This window comes from Molossus molossus, unplaced genomic scaffold, assembly GCF_014108415.1.
Source record: "Molossus molossus isolate mMolMol1 unplaced genomic scaffold, mMolMol1.p scaffold_m16_p_9, whole genome shotgun sequence".
Classification (NCBI taxonomy): Eukaryota; Metazoa; Chordata; class Mammalia; order Chiroptera; family Molossidae; genus Molossus; species Molossus molossus.
Genome location: NW_023425403.1, coordinates 3,292,740 through 3,316,255, shown reverse-complemented (window position 1 = coordinate 3,316,255; position 23,516 = coordinate 3,292,740). Strand labels below are relative to the sequence as shown.

The 23,516-nt window shown below is 52.4% G+C and overlaps 2 protein-coding genes across 7 annotated transcripts in view; one reads left to right on the top strand and one right to left on the bottom strand.

Annotated features, from left to right (window-relative positions):
• ANGPT2 (angiopoietin 2) overlaps window positions 1–9,877 on the top strand; it is a 52,173-nt gene extending 42,296 nt beyond the window's left edge. For both annotated transcript variants that reach the window (XM_036249626.1, XM_036249625.1), the window contains exons 6-9: window positions 2,050–2,151; window positions 2,690–2,856; window positions 6,896–7,026; window positions 9,717–9,877. In XM_036249626.1, coding sequence (XP_036105519.1) covers window positions 2,050–2,151; window positions 2,690–2,856; window positions 6,896–7,026; window positions 9,717–9,877 — 561 coding nt within the window. The remainder of the gene's footprint in view (window positions 1–2,049; window positions 2,152–2,689; window positions 2,857–6,895; window positions 7,027–9,716) is intronic.
• The window catches only part of MCPH1 (microcephalin 1), a 178,691-nt gene that overhangs the window by 92,961 nt on the left and 62,214 nt on the right, over window positions 1–23,516 (bottom strand). For 2 of the 5 annotated variants that reach the window (XM_036249619.1, XM_036249620.1), the window contains exon 11: window positions 12,703–12,780. In XM_036249619.1, coding sequence (XP_036105512.1) covers window positions 12,703–12,780 — 78 coding nt within the window. Of the gene's footprint in view, window positions 1–6,955; window positions 7,107–11,703; window positions 11,793–12,702; window positions 12,781–16,627; window positions 16,700–23,516 lie in introns of those variants that run through there. The other 3 variants (XM_036249621.1, XM_036249622.1, XM_036249623.1) reach the window with 3 other exon arrangements.

Genomic DNA, 23,516 nt, shown 5'->3' with positions numbered 1-23,516 from the left:
CTGGGCCATGCGATGGTGCCTGGTCACAGTGCCACTGCCCTCGGGCTGCTGGCCCTGGCACGAGGTCCTGGGCATTCTCAGGGCTCCCGCCCCCCTCCTGACAGCATCTGCTTTGTCTTTCCACCCAGTGCCCTCTGGCCACGCGGACAGCTCTCTCTGAGTTTCCCGACCCAGTCAGCCATAAAAACATTGGTTTTCATGAGCTCTCCGCTCTTGTGTGTAAATCTGGAGCCACAGTGAGGAGACGGTCTAACGATGGAGAGTTAGAGAATTATACATGGCTGCAGCCGCTCATGCACCTGCAGTGACCCTCAGCCACCCCAGAGCCCCGACTCTGATTTCCCAACAAGATGAGCCGGTTCCCCGACTTAGCATCCGTAACTTCGGAACAATGACTGACATCAAAGGACCACCACGCATTCTTGGAACAAGGACAGGCTCACTGAGAACCGCGTCGACTCTGTCCGCCCACGGGAATGCCGTTCAGGATTCCGGGAATTAACGGCTCTGCACACACACAGCTTCGTGAACCAAGTGGGGTTTTCAAAGGCATACTGATGAATGTGAGCAGCACTGGCCATTTGGGGGACCACGGGCCGGTGGGAGGAGGATCATTTGTGAGCCGACTTCAACCTGGAACTGTGTGGAGGGGCTTCTGGCCTGTTGACAAAGGGGCACGTTTCTGTTTCCGGAAGCGGAGTGTAGCAGGAAGATGCTGCATAGCTAGGAACTAGAGACGGCGCGTTCAGAGCCTACGTCCTACCCAACAGCTGGACGACGGTCATGCTCCCAAAGGGCAGGGTCACCGCATCTTCGCAGAGGAGCCCTGCGATCAGAGGACACGTGCGTGGGCTTCGCCCGGCGCCCAGCAGAGTGTGCGCCACGGTGACCGAGCACGGTGCGCCACGGGGTTCCCTTGGGCAGATCGGTGTTATATGTCTGATTAGCTTAAAACGGGAAATGCGTTTTATCCTTAATAAACGTGATTTTCTTGTTAGTGGAACGTCTTTCCCAACACGAGGGGCCTCAGGGACAGCGATCGGGGCCGAGCTGCCCTGTGGGGGAGACTGGGAGGGAGGCAGAGAAAAGCACAGGCAGCGGGCGAGCCCACAGTGGAAGAGGGTCTGGCCCCGGCTCTCCGGCCTCACGCGGATGCCTGAACTCACTCTGCCCGTGGAAACCGCCAGAGCAGGGGCTGTCCTCACTGGTCCGGGACCTTCCCCGCCTGGTATGCTGCAGGGAAATTCATCTTCCCTTTCCGGAGAACGTTCTCGTTCTACTATAATCTCATTATTTAAAACTATTTGTGTAATCTCATTTTCGGGGTTTGAGTTTCACAGAAAACCTCCAGCCGAGCTGGAACAGAGCTGTCTTAGCCCAGGAGTCCGTGTTCTGGGCAAAGTGTGAGCCCGCCGAGCCAGCCCGAACGCAGACACCAAGCGCCGGGAGGGGACATGCCACAGGCAGTGGGCAAAGTGCAGAGACCCTGGCGCGTGCCCGTGGGGCAGACGGCCAGGCCATGCGCAGGTCACAGTGGGCACGTGGTCCCTCGGGCCCCGTGCACTGAGGGATGGGCTGGCAATTCTGACTTGGCCCCACGACACACCCGGGGACAGGGGTCTTGGGAACCCTGCCTGGCAAGGGGACCCCTGTTGCGCCGATAGGCCGGGCAGCGGTCATGGAGCGTTTCCACAGGCGGAGCTGCAGGGCGGGGCCGGCCTCCCAAGGTCTCATTTCACACGACTCTCTAAGGAGCAGCCGTCGTGGAGTCGGCTGCTGGGTGACAGGCCTTTAGCGTAAAACAGATGACAAGAAAGTCCATTTTCACCACCAGATTGTGTTGTATTACTGTTTCTTTCCACCAGTTTAAATTCATGGTTTTCAATGTATCTAAAACCATCTGTTTCTTAGAAGACCACAAAGATTTATCCCCCCAGAGCCCCAAGAGCACATGTTGTTGTGGGATCTGCCTTCACCTCAACCTTCACCCCGAGCAGGGAGCCCGGGCCCCCTCCGCACACGCGGTCACTGTGCTCTTCTCGTTGGCAGGCTTACTGCGACATGGAAACTGCCGGAGGGGGGTGGACCATCTTTCAGCGGCGTGAAGATGGCAGCGTTGATTTCCAGAGGACTTGGACGGAATATAAAGTGGTATGAATATTCATTAAGTCATCTGCAAGTAATTTTCTTTGTGCAAAATAACTTTCCTAGACCTGCAGAACTTTTACCACGAATCCCAACGAACCAGTGGCTTAGGAGAGTTCTTTCTTGAACCAAGGGGTCCTTTGAACGGGGGTGTCAGTCCTGCTGTTAAAGAAACAACCCGGCACTGTCATGCCAACCACACAGCAAGGCAAGGGCGGGGGGCCCGGGCTGCTTTGGAGGGCAGGCTCCGGCGCTGGTGAGCTGCCGGCCTCACGCGTCCGGGCGCCGGCTCTGGGCACGCAGGCTCCGGCTGGCAGTTCCCCGAGCTGTTCTGACGCTTCCAACACCCACTTCCTCCTTGGGACAGCTTCGTTTGTCACAGCCGACCTCCCACGGTCCCGCTGGGCTCTGGAGGAGCCCGGGCTCTCCCAGGGCGGGAAGCAATCTCTGCTGAGTGTGCGACTGTGGCTGCAGGCTGGGCGGGGGAGCGACAGACCCCGGCGGAAGGCGCAGGGCGGGGCTGACGCTCACTGCTCCGCTGCAGGGCTTCGGGAACCCCTCCGGCGAGCACTGGCTGGGGAACGAGTTCGTCTCGCAGGTGACCAACCAGAAACGCTACGTGCTGAGGATCCGCCTCACAGACTGGGAGGGCAACGAGGCTCAGGCCCTGTACGAGCACTTCTTCCTCTCCGGCGAGGAGCTCAACTACAGGTGAGGCCGAGTCCCTGGAAATGCCGAGGGTCCCGCGGATGCTCCTCCCAGGGCGGGAGACGCCGGGGCAGGAGCTCGGTAGGCAGACCTCTTGTTTCTTAGATTCTTCGCTGCCTTCGGGCCAGTTTCTCCGGTTCTGAAGTTTAACTGGCTTCAGCGACATGAGGGACACCTCCTGAGGACAGCACGCGGCTGCTGTCTGCGGTGCCCTCGGAGTGTCCACGACACAGCCTGGCGGGCCGCGGGCGCTCCAGGACCACGGGTGGAGCGCGGAGCGCTGTGTCCTTACACTGCAGGGTCAGGACCACATCCTGGCAAGCGTACACCTACGACTCCACCATTTTATGCCAAAAGGTCTTCAAAGTTAAACCTGTCTTTCTGCAGTTTAAACACCCCCCATTGTTCTGTCCCACCCCAAAGTCAGGGTGAGTTGCCAAGGTCAGACGTGGCAGAATTCGGTGTGCAGGTTAGGGGTGGGTTGGCGGTCGCCTCTGCGGTCTGCTACAGCACCCCCGTATTTACCCTGTCCACCAGCCGTGGCGCCGACCGTGAGTGGGCCGAGAAAAGCAGGGTGGCCTTGGGCTGGACCCTCTGGCTCTAAAACGCCCTGGGAGCAGGGACGGGGCAGCACAGTCCGAAGCCTGCGCCCTGACGATCTGCGCCGGGAGGCGCTCACTGGGAAGGCCCTGCGGCCCGCGCGTGCCCATGCCGGGCAGAGGGAGCTGGCACCACACGCCCTCAGGGGCCTCACCAGTAGACAATGTGCGCCGGGAGGCGCTCACTGGGAAGGCCCTGTGGGCCGCGCGTGCCCATGCCGGGCAGAGGGAGCTGGCACCGCACGCCCTGAGGGGCCTCACCAGTAGACTGGTGTGTGCTGCCCACGCAGCACCCAGGAAATGCCACGGCGAGCTCAGACGTAACCAGGGTGCCGTGGAGCCTCGGAGGGAACCGCCATCGCCAGCCTCCAGTCCCACCGAAACTGCACCGAGGCGCAGCTCGGACCCTCTGCTCAGCAGAAGACGATGTCAGTCCCGGAGCTGGCTGGCCAGGGAGTCCCAGTGCCCTGCACAGGGGACGGGCGGACAGGCCGTGGCCTGAACAGCCGCCTGAGGGCCACAGTGCCGGTGCGTCTGCTGTGAAGGGCGGGCCACACGGCGGAGCCCCTTCCGAGCACAGATGAGTCGCGTCCACACTGCACTGACCTGAGCTGTGGAAAGTCAGAGACACGGCCGTGGATGCTCATTCAGAAGGAGCGGGGCCCCTCGGGAGGCCACGCCGCAGAGGGACGAGACAGGTGCGCAGGCCCCCCCAGGCGCCCGGTGAACCCCAGAGAGGTCGGGCCTTCAAGGAATTTTTAGACACGAGTGGCTGGTCACTGTTTTACCTCCAAGCTAAATATTTTTCCAACTGGCAACAGTTAGGAATCTACAACGGAGGAATTTAGAAAAAAGAAACACAAAAATTAAGGATTAGACTGTTTATATAAGATTTTACAAAATGGGTCATTACCCTCACATGCTGACATTATAAAATATTTTAATCACTGTTGGTTCTTAACAGACATTTCCTTTAGAAGTGTAAATCGATGTCTGGATGTGCCATTTTATAAAGCACACATTTTTTAAACCTCAGTTTAATGTACTTGGTTTAACCCAATGTACTTTTTTTTTTCCCCTCACCCAAGGACATTTTTCCACTTTTTGTTCAGAAAGAGTGGGAGGGAGGGAGGGGGAGAGAGAGAGAAAGAGACAGACATGGACGTGAAAGGGACACATCGAGTGGCCGTCACCCGCACGACCCGACCAGGGCCAGGGACAGACTGCAACCAAGGTGCATGCCCTTAGCGGGAACAGAACCTGGGTCTCTTTGGACCGCAGACCGATGCTCTAACCGCTGAGCCAAACCGGCCAGGGCCAATTTATTTTTTATTATTACATTGAAAAAAAGTTATTATCCTAATAAAACATGCCCATGTGATAAGAGAACTATTATGTGAGTAAAACTCAGAAGTGCACAGCAACTGCGTCACCTTCTCTAACGCGATGCTACTGGACGCTAGACAACTAAGAAATACACCAATACGATACAATTCTTTCAACTAAAAGTCAAAACTATCGGTACATTAAACTTTAAAAACTGCTCACTTTCCACAAACACTCGCCAGTTCTGCGGACAGAGATTTAATGATTAAATGTTAGCATTATCTTTGACTTCACTGATACCCAATTAAAGCAATGTTGACGATGAATCTAGTCTTAATATCAAATTTTAAAAGAAAGCAACTTTAAGGGGATGGGCCACGCACGCCGTTAGGCTAACAGACTACTGAGAAGTAGGCGCTCCCTTGCTCTGCTTCCCGTGGGGGATGGAGTGGTTCCAGGAGCCCAAGCTGCTCAGGAGACAGGAGAGTGAACCGCGGGCGAGCAGGGAAGGGGTTCACCGGGGGCTATCTGTGCGAACCCAGGGCCTGGGCAGAGACCAGCGCTGAAGCCCAGCGGTGCGCCTGCTCCTGGCCTCCCAGCGGGCCGTCGGGGGCTGGGGCGTGCGTGTGTGCAACAGCAGGAGAAGCTGAAACTCGGAAATGCAGTCAGTGCCTAATGATCGAGTCTCCGCAGCTACAGCATTAGAAACAATTTTAAAGCTAAGTCACCGGCACAAAAGTTCCTTAGGACCAACGCTGTATGGACTTCCACCTGATGTGCTCCCCACTCCCACCCTGCGAGGGTGTCTGCCAAGTGGAACCCCCACGAGGCGTGGGGGCTAAGCCTGGCTCCGCCTGAGCAGGATGCGACTCGGGATGCGATCCCTCTGGACCTCAACCACCTTGTGTGAGACTCGGGAGCATGTACCTCACAGGTCAGCGCGCACAGCCCAGGAGTGCCTGGCAGCGCCTGGTGGGTCAGTCCTGGTGACCCTCCTCTTCCCCACCTTTGTTCCAGCCTGAACTCTTGGTCACTATGCTCCCCCCAAGGTACAGGTTAGCACATGTGAGGTGCGTCAGAGAGAGGGCACCGTTTGGGGGCTCAGAGCATAGGACCCCCTCCGACGCCGGATCCCAGGACGGGCAGCCTCGGAGCCCTGGGCTCCCACACTCCGCCTACCAAGTCTGCACAGCCGCACAGGTCCCGTGAAACCCTGCCCTCAGCCACACGGCCAACCTGCCCCTGGAAGCAGGCTTTACGTGCCTCCTGCCCGCTCGCTCCTCGCCCTCACACGGGTGCTGGCACGAGCCTGACCCCTGCCGTCTTCAGACAGCACGGGCTGTCACGCACTGTCCCCCTTCAGGACCCTGCTCCGGCTCAGTGTCCGGCAGCTGCATTACAACGCTGCACGGACACAAGGCAAAGCAGCCACGGGGACTTATTTTCAACTCAGTTCTGCAGATTTCTTTTTATTATTATTATTATTGATTTTTTAGAGAGAGGGAGGGAGAGAGAAACAATTGGCTGCCTCCTGCACACCCCTTACTGGGGATCGAGCCCACAAACCGGGCCTGTGCCTGACCAGTAATCGAACCGAGACCTGTCAGTCCATGGACGACGCTCCTCCGTGGAGCCACGCCGGCCGGGCCGTTCGTAGATCTCTCCTCCAAGTTCAATGACCACCCCTCGCTGCCCGCTGGCCTCCCCACCCCCACCGCCCCACTGCAAAGAACAGTGTTTGAGGCTGTCCCGTCGCCGTGCGACTCCCTCCTACCGGGTGATGCCTGCAGACCCGGAGAGGCTGCCCCACAGCGCAGCTCCCCTTCCTGTTTATCTCAAAGCAACAGGAAAATAGATGGAAGGGCCCGGAGCCCCGCTGATGCTTGTGCAAGTGATATGCGTTGAAGGTTTCACGAAAACATTCCTCTTTGCCTAAGGATTTGATGATAAGTTGGTTCCTGTTTATACCAGTGCAAAAACACGCTGTCCAGAGTACGCCTTGGCGCACGGACCAGCCCATTTCGGTAGAATGCAGTTCTTTATAAAAATTTCCACGGGGGTACACCGACAGCCCAGCTAACGCGTGTCCTTTTCCCTCCCCCTATGCACGCTTGCAGGATTCACCTTAAAGGACTTACAGGGACAGCCGGCAAAATCAGTAGCATAAGCCAACCGGGAAATGATTTCAGCACGAAGGACGCAGACAAGGACAAATGTATTTGCAAGTGCTCACAGATGCTCACGGGAGGTAGGATGGCTTTCTCTTTCCTATTTGTGTTGGCAAGGATGTGCGCCGCAGAGCGGAGGGCTGGCTGTGTGGACTTCGACCTGTGCTGGGTGACAACGTCCAAATTTCAGAAATAGACATGCTCGCCGGATGGAGATGTTTTTTGCTCTTTCCTACTGTTGAGCTAGGACTGTCCGCAGGCCGCTGTGTCTGCTCAGCACCCGCCCCGGCGGGGGGGGGGGGGGTCGCTGCGCTCTCTGGGGGCCATACTCGCTGAGTGGCAGACCCAGAGAGACGGCTTAACCTCATTTTGCTTTATTAAAAAGGCTGAATATTCAAAATGGCAACCACACGCGTGACAGGGTCACCGCCACAGAAACGTGTCCCCGTGATAACTGACTGCCCAGGCAAGGAACAGCAGTCACCGTTGTTAGAGATTTCATTCATACACAGCAAACAACACACACAAGGAGAGTGAGGAGCACCTGCTTTTCGGGACACAAATGAAAACGAACCGGCCGGTTTGACTTCAGGCCTGTATTTTCAGTCTTCCTGTTTCCTACCTTCCATGTCAGACTTTTTTTTTTAAGAAAAAGGAAAACACATTTACCTCCAAGCAGATGGCTGCTGGAACGGCCACCGAAACGGCCCGATTCCTGTTCAGAAGCATTCTAGGGTTCAGAGGTAGGAACCCACCACTAAAACACAGCTTCTCCGTTTTCTAAGTTTACCATCGACTCACTGGAATAATCAGTAGTAACTGAGGGAAACATGAAGTCTGACAAATGCTGTCCAGTTAATTCCAAAAACACTGTGAGATTCAAACAACACCAAGAGCTCAGCTGCAGGGCTCCAGGGTGGGGACGCCCCGAAACGCCGGACCCCGGGAGCTGTGCACCGGGCCCCTCGGGAGGAGCTGGCCCACATGCTGCACACACACGGTGAGGGTCCCAGCCCACCGAGTGCGGGCTGTCCCCAGCCCAAAGGAAGGGTGTGTGAGAATAATCTGAGGCCCAGTAATGCCGTGTTCTCAGAGGGATACTGACGAGTGAGTGTGCATGGGAGCGCTCACCCCGCAGCCCCTAGACAGGCCATCCCTACGCAGACATGCAGTGGGAAGCACAGGCCCTTCCCTGGGAGGCGCGGTCATTCCAGTAATGCCGTGTTCTCAGAGGGATACTGACGAGTGAGTGTGCATGGGAGCGCTCACCCCGCAGCCCCTAGACAGGCCATCCCTACGCAGACATGCAGTGGGAAGCACAGGCCCTTCCCTGGGAGCGCGGTCATTCCGGTGACGCCAGCGAGGGCAGCTGCTCTGCCGACACGTACGAGCTGCCTGCGGCCCTCGTCCTGCCACGTCGGCCCTTGTTAAAGCCAACGGAAAGGGGAAGAGGTGTCCACCCCGCCTGCCGCTCCTCACTGCACCCGTGGACTCAGGAGAGGGGCGGGAGCAACCAAGGGCAGTGCTGCTCTAGTCCAGACTCAGGGCCGAGAGCAGATGGAAAGAAACTCACCCCGAGGCAGGATCAGGGCAGTTCCGGCCCCAAGGTCAGAGGCCAGCCCGTGGCCCGGCCACGGACCAGCAGCCTAGATGTCTGCATGGACGGGCGGCAAATCCCGGAGGTAAGTCTCAGAACGGAGAGATCTTTAATCCTGTGATGATTCTGAGTATTTTGAAGAATTCGAATGAAACACAAATATCTTATCACGCTGAGATCAATCTGAATCCGCTCGAGTCCTGAGGCTGTTCCCATCAGGGAAGAATCTGGGCACCTGGTTGTAATGACCACAGCCCAACATGCAAGCAATGGAACATAACACAACATCAGGGCTGCAGCAGGGCATTCTCACAAGAAACAAAACATCCAGATACAACTGAAGCCGCTCTCCCGACCGGTCCCTGAGCTGACCGCGGGGCTGAGGTCCCTCACATCACTTATTTGTCTAACTACCTAGCAAATATCCACAATGCGGTGATTGTGCTGTGTCCTGACATGTTTATGTAAACGCCTTGTGCTCCGGGTCCTTCCAACAGGGCCTTTGGGATTCACGCAGATCAGTGCATGGGGTGGAGGCCACACCCTCCCTGCAAACCCAGGTTCGCAGGCCTGCTGTGGTCTCTGGGGCTTTGAGCCCCAGCCCCGAGCCCAGCCACGGGGTGCAGATGCGGGCCCAGCCCTTCCCTGCGAAGGCGCACACACCCCCTGGCTTCACCTTGGTGAGCCCACCACTGTGGCTTTAAATTTCTTCCTGTCCCTTTAGCTAGCTCCACCAGGAACTTAAAACTTGGGTTATAATTTAAACAAAAAGAATCTCTTTGTAGGGGAGGGGAGCCTGCATCAGTAGTTCACTGTGTTGCTGGAAAGGAGCCCCGATGAGAGCTGCCCACAGGCCCCGGTTTTCCACATCCCCCCTACTCCGCGCTTGTCAAATCCGGCCTGTGGGCGGCGGCCTCCTGCGCAGGGCGCTGGCTGCCGGCCTTTGCACACAGCACCCAGAAGGGGGGCGGGGCGAACACCCGCCCCCCGGAGCAGTGGTTCAGCAGTGCAAGGGTGCACAGCCTCACCTCGCAACTCCAACCAGCACGCGCTGCCGCAGGGACACGCAGGGATCTGACGTGCACGGAATGCGCGCGTGCATCAGCTCCGCGCCTGACTCACCGTGCGACGGTAGGGTCACCCAGCTCCTAATTCCTCTGTCTACTTTCACAGGCTGGTGGTTTGATGCATGTGGTCCTTCCAACCTGAACGGAATGTACTACCCACAGAAGCAGAACACTAACAAGTTCAACGGCATCAAGTGGTACTACTGGAAGGGCTCCGGCTACTCGCTCAAGGCCACGGCCATGATGATTCGACCCGTGGATTTCTAGACGCCTGCACGTACCGCACGGCGGGGGACGGGGCGGCACTCACGGGCTCCGTCCAGAGCCCTGGAAGACACAGCCGCACGCGCGCCCCGCCACCCTGGAGGGACGCGTGCCCGCGGGCTCCGCCACGGACACCTGCATCGCCGACAAACCGAAGCGCAGCCCAGAACCTCCCCGTGACCTGGCAGCACAGCGGAGCAAGGACGAATCTGCGGTCGCAAATAAGACTGACGATTCCCAGACTCTCCGGTCACACGGAGAATGTCGGGTGCGGGCTCATCAGTAAATAACTGGAAAACAGAGCACTGAGGCTATAGGGCAGAGATAGGCGTGGACTGCATTCTTCTGAGCACTGTTTATAGATCGTGTACATGGCCATGTGGCCCGATTCAGCATCGCTATCTTAATTAAAAGGAAGCAAACCTTCTCTAAGCCATATGGATAGAATATATACTTCAGGGATTTTCTGAGAAGTGGTTATTAGCAGTTGACTCTTCGGAGAAGGAAAAACAGAGTTAATGCCTTTTTGCTCCTCTTCTTAAGTGCTTTACATTCTCAGTTTGAAAACCGCATATTCCACAGATGTTGCCAGCTTAGTTTTACGTTTATGCTCAGATACAGATTTCAAGTTTATACGGTGAAAACTTCCGGGATCCTCCAGGATGTATTCTTTTACTTTATGTAAAGATTGTACTATTTTTTTTTTTTTTTTGCTGCCTAACTGTTAAATATGAAGGTATGTTAAGTAATTAAATATAACTTATTAGGTGAGAGACTGTGTTTGGCTTTTATGATAATATTTACAGTTCTGTAACTGGGGCCCAAAACCACCGACTGTGCCTCGTGACAAGGAGAATTCTGATCTTTCATGCGGAAATGATACACTTAATTTCATGGCACAGAGACTCCGCTACCTTTTCCTCACTCTCCTGACACCGTCTCTTCCCCCATCTAGTAGCCTGTACTCCAAGGACTACGGTTTGCCTGGGCTGAGAAAACCCTCCAGTCCGAAGCAGGCACAAAGCTATGCTTCAGAGCTAGACTCGCCCCTGAGGTTATTTAAGGGGAAAAAAAATTGCATCAGTAAGATTTTTTTTTAAATGTCTACCAAAAAACTTTTAAAAAGCGCAAAACCAAAATCCACCGTGTTCACCGTGTAATCGTGTGCGGACTACTCGGAGAGCGTGGAAGAGGGCTCAGGGCTCCCTGGGTGGGAGGGGACACCCGTGGGGGGCCCACGGCCTGGAGCCATTTCTCAGACACCTGCTTCCGTCGTGGTGGCTGGGGTGCTGGGACCCACACTGTCCCACCCGTCGTGTCCTTTGTTCCGTGTCTCCTCCCCAGCTCACTGGACCCCGCAGCCCCCCCCCAACTTAGCACACTCCACACTGCCGCATGGTCCCCACCCCTCACCGCACGGTCAGGCGCGCCTTGCTCCCTTGTGTAGCCTCTCAGCGAGCGTGTACACTGAGACAGGAACCTCATCACGGCACGTGGGAGCCTTCACCCACTAAACAGAGGAACCGGCTGCGCACTGAGTTAAAAATATAAGCAAAGAGCACTGGTGGAAAGGAACGGTAGGTGTCTGCAGCATCCTAGTACCACGTGACAGACAGACAGACGGAGGGACAGACGGCGGGGCCGTAGCAAAGAGCACTGGTGGAAAGGAACGGTGCCTGCAGCGTCTCAGTGCCACGTGACAGACAGACGGACGGAGGGACAGACGGCGGGAGGGGCCATAAGCAAAGAGCTCTGGTCAAAAGGAAGGGCAGGTGCCTGCAGCGTCTCAGTGCCACGTCACAGACAGACGGAGGGGCCGCTGAGGACATACTCTGTCTGCATCGCTTGCCCACGCAGGCAGGTTCAATGAAGGTCAAGGGCAAACGACACTGTGGTACTCGGGGTGCCGTACGCTCTCCTAAGACGGGAAAGAGGGGGAGGGGCTTTTACTCTATGCTTTAATTCCTCACGTGGTATTTCAAAGAGTCTTGCTGAGAGAAATTTTTTCTCTCCTTAAGAAAACATTTATAAAGTGGACAGGAAATCAAAGCAGTAATCTTAAAAACGAAAACAAAACAACCCAACCACCTTGAAAACCACAGCGATTCAGGGCAGCGGTCAATTTCACACTCAAACAGCCAAAAACACGTGAAGCCTGGCTGCAGATAAAAACCACCATTTATCTTTCAGGTAATAATCTTTTCAATGAAGGAACCTTCACACACCAGATAACAGTTTTGAAAATGAATGCCAGCTTCTGCATAACCTCTCCTTCCCAGGGACCTAGAATTACCTACTAGAGTATTTCCAATCTTCAAAAAAAAAAAAAATTCAGAACTTGGAACGTTTCCATTAGCACTTGAAATACTTAAAATTCAGTGAAGTTGAAGCTGCGTTTAGGAAAAACAGTAAAACGTAAAGTTCCATATCATAATGCTGGCAGCCTACAATTTTTATACCTATCAGTTCTATCTCTACTGACACTGATGGCATTATCTTTTACAGCAGCAAGCAAGATGCAATACTATCTTCTCAACAACCACTCTTTTTCGTTTTTGTTTTTCTCCGCCCCTAGGACTTCTGTAATTACATTTTTTTGAGACCGCATCCCTCACAACTTTTTGCAGAACATTCTCGCATTTGTTCTCACCGATAAACAGAGGAAAGGCGTTAAGTTCTGTGAAGGTCTCTTTAGTTGTGCACAGAACTTTAGTGTGCACCTAGTTGTGCTCTTGACATAACGAACACCTGAGTCTATAGCTACGCTTGTAACGATTTCTCGAAAACGCCAGGTTGGGTTTCCCATCACGAAATAACGTGCGACTCACAGGAGCTGCAGGGAAGGAGTCGCAAAGCTCGAAGGGCTCCTCAGAAATCCAGTGACCCAGTTCCAAAGACCACAGCACCTACAACGACAGAAAGCAGGGCACTGTGAGTGTTTATCGGGCGCTTGGCGAACAGCAAGCCACGCAGCAGACGGAGCAGAGCCGGGCAGGTGGGAGCCCGGCACACAGCACACGCCACAGTCTGATGCGGTCGCGTCCCCGAACACCAGGCTTCCCTTGGAACTTTCAGGCTCGTCAGTGTCATCCTAACAAGTCCTTGGTGAGGGGACAGCTCACGGTGACCAGTAATCAGGGTTAGCATCCTGGTGAGGCAGATACTGGACACCCCGATTCTAAACATAGGAAGTGCTACACTGTTCAAAAAAATCCCAAGTTTCCAATTTAAGGAGTCATTACAGACAATGCTAGTAAGGATTCCACAATCTTATTGATTAAAAACAAACAAACCCCACAAGTTAGAAGACAGACCATAAGCCTACATTCAAAATGTAATCCTTTGGTGCGTGACTTTGTCTCTAACATTATTACTAATGTTTTCAGGAGAAGTTCTCCATAACACACTTGCAAGTCCCAAGTCCTATCCAGTGTTTTTATTTTTTAATATTTTTTTAGAGAGAGAGAGAGAGAAGAAGGCAGGGAGAGAGAGAGAGGGAGGGAGGGGAGGGAGAGACACATCAACCGGCCGCCTCCTGGGGATGAAGCCCACAACCCGGGCATGTGCCCAGCCCAGAACAGAACAGGTGACCTTGGTACACGGGATGATGCCCAGTGTACCACACCGGCCAGAGCCCTACCCAGAATTTCAGAGTAGAATATCTCACGAACAAGCTGTCATCATCATCATCATTCGCCACTTGAAGCCACACCCTTTTAAATGATGCAAACAATGTTTCCCTTCAATTCAACAAGGCTGAGATCCTGGAGCCATCCCAGCCCTGAGACCAAGCTCCCTCTGAGCCTGTGTCTACCTCCAGCGGAATTTCACAGCTGAAATGACCAAACCATTACATGTCCTTCCTTACGCTCAGGGGACCCGTTCTCTCTCGAGTCACTGCGTAAAGCTTGCGTTCTTGTTGCTGCATCACCGGAAACGAGGCCCGATCCTCCTCTTGCCCAGTGTCTAGAGTGTAGAGCCATCTACGGGAAGGCGTCTGAGACGGTCCCCTTTCACACACGGCCGCTGGCGGTTATCCAACGCGAGACAGATGTGTCTCTCAGAAAGGGGGTGTGGCGGAGGCCTGAAGACGGGAGCAGGGGACAGACCAGCACTGGCCTGGACCCAACAGACACGCTCATCTGTTCAACACCCCTTCCTTCTGCTCACTATCCGTCATCTGCCACCACGAGTAAGAGCCCACGCTAGGGCCTGGAGACTCGCCCACGCCCAGCAGAACTCACACTCCGCAGGGCCACGGAGGCAGCCACAGCCCAGGGCTGTCCAGAGCTGTGGGAACCCACAGGAGGAAGCCGCGGCCGCAGTCCCGGGCTCGCAGAAGGGCCGCCGAGGACCTGATGCCACCCCGTGTCCTGGAGGACGCGGACCAGCTCAGCAGGCACAGACAGAGTGGGAGGGGGAGGGCACCCCAGCGCAGACCGAGTACCACGAGCTACACGGGCTCCCTTTTCTGGCCAGAGCTGAGGGTGCTTGGGAAGAAGCGGTAGGAAAACGGGTTGCTTACATCCCTTTGGTGAGGGACAACAGAGACCCCGTTTCTACCTGTGTGCTGAGGGGCAGGAGAATCAGAAGATAGGCCAGAAAGGAGGGGAAACAAAGGGTTCCTGGGGCGGGGGCCCAAGAGGGTTTCATGGGAACGGGGCACACAGGGAAGACCTGCGTCCCCGAGAGGGAATGCGCCAGGCTGTGTTCTCAGGGACCCGCTGCCTCCACTCAGATCTGTGTGCTCACGAGCAGTTTGTCCATTACGCTGCTTTTCTGTGACCCCTGACTTTTACTAACCTACAAAAAGAAAAGAAAAAAAAAGGAAAGAAAAGAAAAAAGACTTATCTTAAGAAATGCAATGAAAGGAAGTATCAGAAATTTAGTAACTCAACACTAAATTCATGGTTGCACCCGGCTCTTTCTGGTGGCTGACACACTCAATAACACCGCCTGTCTCCCTCACACCAGTGGAGGTACCTCAGGGTGGACAGAGACACACCAGCAGATGTGTGGCTCCCTACAGGTTCACGGGGTTAGCCCAGGCAAGGAAATGTGAAGAGTTTTGAAACCAGGTCCATTTTGGACATGCGGCAACGTGACCAACAGGACAGTCAAAGACACACTGTACCAGTGACGGAGTCCAGGAAACCACCCTTAAAAATGCGTGCGGCATCCAAGTTCAGATATAATCCACATTAAAATGTCAACTAAATTTAAACAACCTCTTGGAGAAAATTTATGTTGTCTGAGTTTGTCTCTCTCTAAATGTTATGAAAACAAAACCATGAGGCATCACCGACAGAATTTTCCTAAGTGTATTAATATATTTCGTTTATCTAGGTGCCGCAGAAATGAATACTGTCCAGAGATAACAAAAAACACAGATTTGACTTTAAGAAAATCAAATCAGAAATATATTATGGCCCTGGCTGGTTTGCTCAGTGGTTAGAGCATCGGCCTGTGAACCAAAGAGCTCCAGGTTCGATTCTGGCCAAGGGCACGTGCCTTGGTTGTAGTTAATCCCCAGCCCCAGTTGGGGTCATGTGGGTGGCAGCCAATCTATGTTTCTCCCCTCCCCCCATTCTGAAGATAAATGTAAAAATATCCTTGGTTGAGGATTAAAAAAAATATATATATATATGTATAAAAAATGGTAAAAGGTATTAACTTTTCCCATTAGTACCTTCACTAGCCAAACTTATCGTGACCTTAGTATTCAAATAGAAAGAATATAGTCTGTAGGACAATAGTAAAGGCTATAAGTGACCTTAAAAATAAAAAGTTAACCCAACATATTTCCTTTAATATATGTGATAGAAAAAAAATAATTAAGCTAAATAAAGCAAGAAATTTAGTTGAAGGGATACAGAGGATCAAACACCGTGTTTACTAAAATGAGGGCCGAGCTATTTCAGCATCCACTACAAACGAATACGATACTTCAGACACTTCACAATCGTCACTCATAAAACCGCAACCTTGACAAATTGAAACAGGAACCGTTTCCTTGACTTCTCATTCGACTGACAGCAACCGACGAGATGACGTCCACAGCGCAGGACGGCCGCACAGGGCGGCCCAGCCCGCACGGCACACACGGCCTCTCGTTCGTGTACACGAGTCCTTCTACGCGAACAGGGGAGGCAGAGCGGCGACGGGACCAACCCAGAAACCGTGCTGCTGTCGAATGCCCCCCAGAAGAGCATCCTACATGGGAAAGACCACGAAGTCGACTACGGTTCAACACAGCGAAAAGCCCCTCCGCGCGGCCCGCCCTCGGCTAGTGACGCAGTGAAAGGCACGGAAAGAGCCCACGGCAGATTGAATGTGAAGGCATCTTGGAGGCTGCGGAGAGGATGGGTCAATGGTCACTGAGCAGAAGGGCAGAGAAAAGCTGGAATTTAAGTGTCTAGGGAAGAAAGTCAATAGAAAGTGTCCAATGACCTCCTCAGATTCCCAGACAGAGACATGGGTGGACGCGATACGTCTAAAACTGGGGTGTGGAACAGGGTGAAAGGAGGAATCTTTGACCGCCAGCCCACTCTCCTCTGGAACAAGGCCGGGGTGAAATCAGACGGGCGTTTTGGGGAGCAATGGTGAGACATGCAGAGAACACCTCCCGGGACAGCCCTCACCCCGGGCGTTCTTTTCTGGGGACAGTATCAGCTCAGGAAAAGGAAGATATACACATACTGGCCCATGGCCCTCCCTCATCAGACACCCCATCATATCACAGTATCCACGTACCTCGCAGGCGAAGAGTTTCGATCAGCTTTTCACAGCCTCCCGGTACACAGGATTTACGCCACAGATAAGTCTCTGGGACAAAAACACAAGCCAAACCAAACCAAAGCGACTCCAGGGTCACACCGATGCCAAGTCCCAGGAGAACAGCAAAGGGGTTCATGGGTGGAGTCATCAAGGAAAATCACCGGGACTACAAGATCACCTCACGTGCAGACGGGGCTGGGGAGAAGGATGACGTTTTTAGAAATCTCTGCAGTTGTTCTGGCCGGTTTGGCTCAGCGGTTAGAGCGTCTGCCTGCGGTCCAGAGAGGTCCGGGTTCGGTTCCCGCTAAGGGCATGTACCTCCGTTGCAGTTTGTCCCCGGCCCTGGTTGGGTCAAGCGGGAGGCAGCCACTCGATGTTTCTCTCTCTCTCTCTCTTCCTCTCTTTCCCTCCCACTCTATCTGAACAAAAAATGGAAAAATGTCCTTGGGTGAGGATTAAAAAAAAAAAAGAAATCTCTGCAGTAAATTCGTGATAGGTACATAGAAAACTAAGTGATCACAATAACTCTCAAAGAGCAGCTCAGAAAAAACAAGTGGACAAGGATTACCAGAAAGGAAGTAGTATCATAGTACATTATATGGCTCAGCTCAAGTAGCAGTCACAGAATCACCCATATGTGTGTATGTGTGACTGTGTGTTCAAACGCATACATAAAACCTTAAACAAAAATTACAACCATATTGAAAAATGGAGGCGTAGGTACTAGTAAAAGCCATAGTCATGTTTTAATCTTCTATAGAAGTCTACAGATATCTAAAAGTGACCCAAAAAACGGCAAGAAAAGCATTTTATTTAGAAATATGTAGGTAAAATATCAAATGGCTATTTTAAGAGTGGGAATTGGGCTGGGAAACAGGACAGGCAGTGACATAAATTTTATTATAAACCTCATAAATTAGACATGATTTTCTAAACATTTCATCTTGGCAACTGTTAGACTTAGAAAAGAATTGCCCAGATGGTACAGCGAGTTCTCATCTACCCATCACCTAGATTTCTCTATTGTGCGAGTCTCCAACTTTGCTCTTCTTTTTCAAAAGTACTTTGCCAACTAGAACTGTGTGTTGAGATCTACAAAACATTTTGCTAGGCTTGTAACTGGAACTGAGTTAATCTATAGATCTTCCAAAAGCTTGAAAAGGCATCATGTTTTTCAATTCATAGTATTTCTGTCCTTTTCTTTTGGTCTTGTTTGATTTCTTTCATAAGAGTTTTGGAGTCTTCAGCAAAAAGATCCTGCAAATATTTTGTAAGATTTAAACGTAAATATTTCCATTTCTGGGGGTGCAATATAAATTGGATTTTTTTTTAAATTAGAATTCCAGTTGTTCACTGCTAGTACACAGAAATACAAGTGAATTTTGTATCTTGACTGTATATCTGTAACATTCCTGAACTCACAGTTGTGGGCGCTTTTCTGTAGATCTGGTGATGTTTTCTATGTACACAATCATGTTTCCTGTGAATGGACAGTTTTACTTCTTCCTGTACCTATCTGTAGGTATATATATTTTTTCTTGTCTTACTGCACTGGCTAGGACTTCCAATACAATGCAGAAGAGGAAAAGCAAGAGCATTAAAGTTCTGTGAACCACTCGGTGAAGCAGATTAATTTGGTTTATTATAATAACAGAATAGCATAAGCCCAAAGTATTCTTGTGTTCAAATTAATGTTTCTATGGAAAGCACAAGGCTTTTTCTGCTTAGTTTCATTTTGCTTTTAAATATGAAAGTATAGGTGCTGGCTACTTGTCACGGTAATTTCATTAGCTGCCTCAACTTCTTATTCCACAAAGAATCAGAAAATTCTGAGATCAAAGGCACTATAGTCAATATTAGTAAACGTCATTTTCCAAAACAAAAACAATAAAATTATTTTTCTCAACATTCACCTTTATTTCTTAGTATTTTCTTATTTTCCCAAGAAATTTTCTTCAGCTGTTTAAAAAATTTCTAATTTATTCACAAATAAGTATACAGTCTAAACAAGGTATCCTTAATTTTTGGCTTCTAAAAAATTTTTTTAAGTGAGGGGGAAAATACAGAATTATTTCAATCTATGAGTAATGAAAGAAAGTTGGGATTAAAGAAAAAGAAACCTATAAGAGACATTTTAGGTTGCACTTAAAAAAATTAATCACTCAAAATAATAATGACTGCTGGTATAAAAACTACAATTGTAACATGAAGCAGATTTAATTCACTTGAGAGCGTTACTGATCATGTTGAAAGCATTTATTAAGATTTACAGTTTCTTGTTATAATCGTATTAAGTTTATTCTAAGTTGCAAGGACTTGATCACTGTTTCGGACCGGCCTCTAGAGCATGCCACCTGCCATATGTAATTGTTAAATTCAGCAGCAGGTACGGTACTAAAGAGAGCTTGTGAGAACACGGCAGGCAAACAGAGCAGGGCCTGCCGGGGGAATGTCAACAATACTCCGCACACGGAAGAATGTGTATCGTACACATGCCGATCGATTCCGATCAAATCCGACGGCGAGGACCGTCTGCCACACACAACCCGGGGAGTCTGGTTAATTTCAAAACAGTTCAAAAGTTGGCTTTACCCTCTACTTCAATCCCGGACCAGTGATCGGGGCTCAGCTCCCTACCCTTCTCCACCAACTGTGGAGGTGCAGAGACGTGTTCGGCGCAGGCAAATCTTTTCTTTCCTACCTACAGAAGAATAACTAAAATAGTAATTACCTTTTTGTTTTGCGATTCTAAATTAACAACATAATATGTCATATTACAAAGGTTTTTCTCATCAGAATCTACAGATTGTTTGACTCAGTTCTGAAGGTAAGCGATGTTCCCAGACAAGAAGACCTTCCGAGAACTTGCTGCTGGGATATCTTCAGAGGGAGAACCTCTGTGTCTTCCACCACTAGACAGCACAGGGCATTACGAAGCCAGAATCCACGACCTGGGTTAAATCCCCCTCCCTCTCCTCACAGCTTTGCGATGAAAGGCAAGGTAGCTGACCGTCCAGGCATGAACACAGTACACATCATTATAAATCACGAAAAGTATCCAAGTGGTTAATGAAGTTATATCTAGGTTAAACTTCGGGAGAAAAAACTGGGGCTATCAACAGTATAATTTTTAATAACAGATAATAGGGCGCTTGGGTCCTGACCACTCTGGAGCCAGAAATCAGAGGAGGTCTTGCCTTCTGAGAAGACCAACTTGAGCTGGCCAAGTTTCAAGGCAATAACGTTTGTTCCAAAGTAAGCCATTCCTTTGTATTTCCATAGTTATTTAAAAACACAACCCTAGGTTGCAGTTTGTCCCCGGCCCTGGTTGGTCGTGCGGTGGCAGCCACTCGATGTGTCCCTTCACGTCGATGTTTCTCTCTCTCTCTCCCTTCCTCTCTCTCCCTCCCACTCTATCTGTACAAAAAATGGAAAAATATCCTCGGGTGAGGATAAAAAAAAACACAAAAAAAACAAAAACACAACCCTATACAGAAGATATAATGCCTGCCTCAATGAGGCAATTTCCCGCACGTGGTTTTGTAAATTGAGGTGAGCCCTGGCTGGTTCGGTTCAGTGGTTAGAGCATCAGCCTGCGGACCAAAGAGTAGCGGGTTCAATTCTGGTCAAGGGCATGTACCTGGGTTGCAGTTCGATCCCCAGCCCTGGTCGGGGCTGTGCAGGAGGCAACCAATGGACGTGTCCCTCTCACGTCGATGTTTCTCTGTTTCTCTCTCTCTCCCCCCCTCTTCTCCCCTCTCTAAAAACAGATCGAGGTGTAAGTCACGTAACATAAAGGAACCATTTTCGAGTGCGCCATGGTGTTTAGTGTAGTCACAATGTGCGACCACCGCTCCTTCTACTTTCAGAACTTTTCGCTCACCCCAGGGACATACCCTGTACCCACTGAGTGATCACTGCTCACTCCCCCTTCTCTCCGCCCCCCGGTAACCGCTAGTCAGCTCCCTGACTCTGGGTCTTCTCGCCCCGAGCAGTGTTCTCGAGATTCCCTGAAGCTGTGGACTGAATACGGTGAGGGACAGGCACCCCGCAACGCTGCGCATCACAGTAACTAGGCTCCCTGAGCAGTGCATTAGGTAAGGACACTGGCCGCGAGGGTCTCGCTGCCTGACTGCTCAGACTCGTACAGGCGGGTTAGGATGGGCATCCACTCCCTCGTCCATCCTCCTTCCGGACCACGGCAGCTGGCGTGCGGCCACAGAATGGGGCATCGCCCTCCAAGGCAGTGGGAGACGGTATCGCCCCGGGCTGCTCTGGAAGTGGATGCCAGGAGGGGCGGGGACAGGAACTGAGGAGAAGTGGAATTCAAACTTAAGACTCCCCATTTTCCAGGAATGCGACTGGGAGCGATTCACTAAACGTCAAGCCATGTCCAGACCCGGGATGAACTCAGGCCTATTTCCAGGAAGGGTCACAGGGCCGAGGAGCGGGGACGGTCTACACAGACCCCCGAGAGCGCCACGTGCCGGACAGGAGCGTGGGGGAAGCAGCCCGCCTCCCCCGACCCGCTGGCCCCTGCAGAGCACCGCGGGCCAGCAGCCTGCCCATCGCCTGGGGCCGGCAGCCGAGCAAGGAGCTGGGACTCAGGCCCGCGGAGCCAGACCTGCATTTTAACGCGGGTCCCTGGAGTTCGTGTTCTTAAGGCTTAAAAAGCACTGTGTGGCTGTCTTGAAAAACGTGGCATGAAACCGAAACCTCGGCACGAACTACGTGACCAAGACAGAGAAGATAAGCCGTCAAGTCCTAGAAATCAGTAGCCGGGAACGCGCTTCCCTTCTGAAGAGACAGGAGCCGGCAGAGAGTAACGTCGGCGAGCAGGGGGAGAGGCTGCAGGGGGAGAGGCTGCAGGGGGAGAGGCTGCAGGGGGAGAGGCTGCAGGCTGACCCTCTCGGACCGGCTCAGGGAACCCGCGGCATGAGGGGTGCCGCGCGAGCCTGCTGCAGCCTGGGTCCCCCTCGCCCCAGCCTGCGGGCTGAAAACGGATTAGTCTTGGATTTGAGAGCTCAGCTGCTCACTGGGAGCCACGTTTCACACACCGCTAAGCAAAGACCAGGGTGACCCAGCATTTCACCAGCGCCGTTAAGTGTGAAGCCCGAACCTCGTTATAAATAACACAAGCTTGTATCTCTCTTATCAAAACGAAAACAAAGAAATAAATATAACACATTCCAATGTAACTAAAATAAATAGCAGAAACATCTCTTTGTGAAAACAAAGTGGAGATGATCATCACCAGCACAGACAATAATCCCAGCATTCCAGCTACAGAGCAACGCCTGTGCTGGTGGTTCTTTGCAAGAATCTGAGTTAGAGATTTTCTTTCTCATGAGAAATGCATCGCGTGAACCACACGTAAAAAGCACCAGGTAATGAAACGGACAGTGTTGTCAGTTATAGTTTTGAAAAACGTACAACGGCTTCCTGAAGTCCAGCCTTTCCTTGATCAGCTCTCTTCAAAAGCAGTATCAGGGACGCCTCGGGGTCCAGGCCCCCTCGGGGTTCAGGCACGAGGCTCCTGGGCGACCTATGGTGACTCAGGGACAGGGCTCAGAAACCTAGAAGGATGGACCGTTAACAACGTCCCAAGGTCGCTGGAAACATCTCAGTGACGGGCATTCAGAGACCGTCCTCCAAGTGTCCCCGAGACTCAGGTCAGGCTGACTCCCCGCGACTCTGTGCTGTTACTGGAGCTGCAGCTGCTCCGTGGAGGTGCCAGACAGGTGCGAACCTCGGACTCACAGCGCGTGCCAAGGTCAGATGGTGATGACACCGGGGGTGGCTAACGTTTTTTTCTTGACATGAGCTTTGCTTGTGACACAGCTCGACTTGGACTGAGATGAGGTCCCAGACTTCTCAACCACAGGCAAAGGACAGTAATTGGAGGCTGGAAAAAAATCACTCCTCAGCGGCCCCAAGTTAAACAAAATGAAGCGAGAAAACAGTCTGGCCCCCAAAGGCCATAATTCCCAAGAGAAGGGGCAGCGATGAGTCGAAGCCGAACCACTTCATTTGCTGATTTTCTCCGTCCTTATCCATTCGAACAGCTGGCCAAACACAGCAACTTTTGTTTTGAAACACAAAACCTTCACCCAGTTTTGTTTTGTTCCTGGTAAAGCCAACAGACTCGGGCGCTTCACACGGCTGCTCCCGACTCGTGCGAACAAAACCGAGCCCTTCCGACGGACGCCCCTCCGGCTCCCAGGACTGGCACCTCCCTCGCGGTCCAGCGAGAGGTCGAGAAACAGTCTGCACACGCGCTGCCCGCGCCACCTCGCCGCTGCCTGAGTGCTGCCCGCTCATCGCCCGAGGTGCCCTGGAGCAGCTTTCGGCAGCCAGGTGCTCTCCTCGGAGACAGGCCCTCCTCCTGTGCCACCTGCTGCCGCCCGCCCCGCTGGACTCCCCCTGCTGGACTCCCCCCGCGTGGCTTCTCCTCCCTCCCCCGACCTCCCAGTGTGGGCTCAGCCCAGGGCTTCGTCCTAAACGCACTCCCGAGGTACCGAGGCTTTAAATCCCATCTACGTGCTCATGCTCCCCAGTGAGCATCTACCGTCTGACCCTTCGCCCGAAACACACACACACACACTCACAGACACTCTCACACACTTAATGTGTGTGGCATCTCTACTTGAATGTCTAATAGGAATCTCACACCCAATATGTACAGATCAGAATTTTTTACTGTACCCCAAACCTGAAAACATTTTTGTCCCCCAGTGTCCCCCACCACTGTCTGCCCAGAGGAGCTCAAGTGGGGTAGCTCGGGCAGGGCTATCTGGACTCCCCGCCCCACACGAGGTCGGCCTCGGGACCCGGGCGCTGCTGTTCCCGCCAGGGGAACTACGCA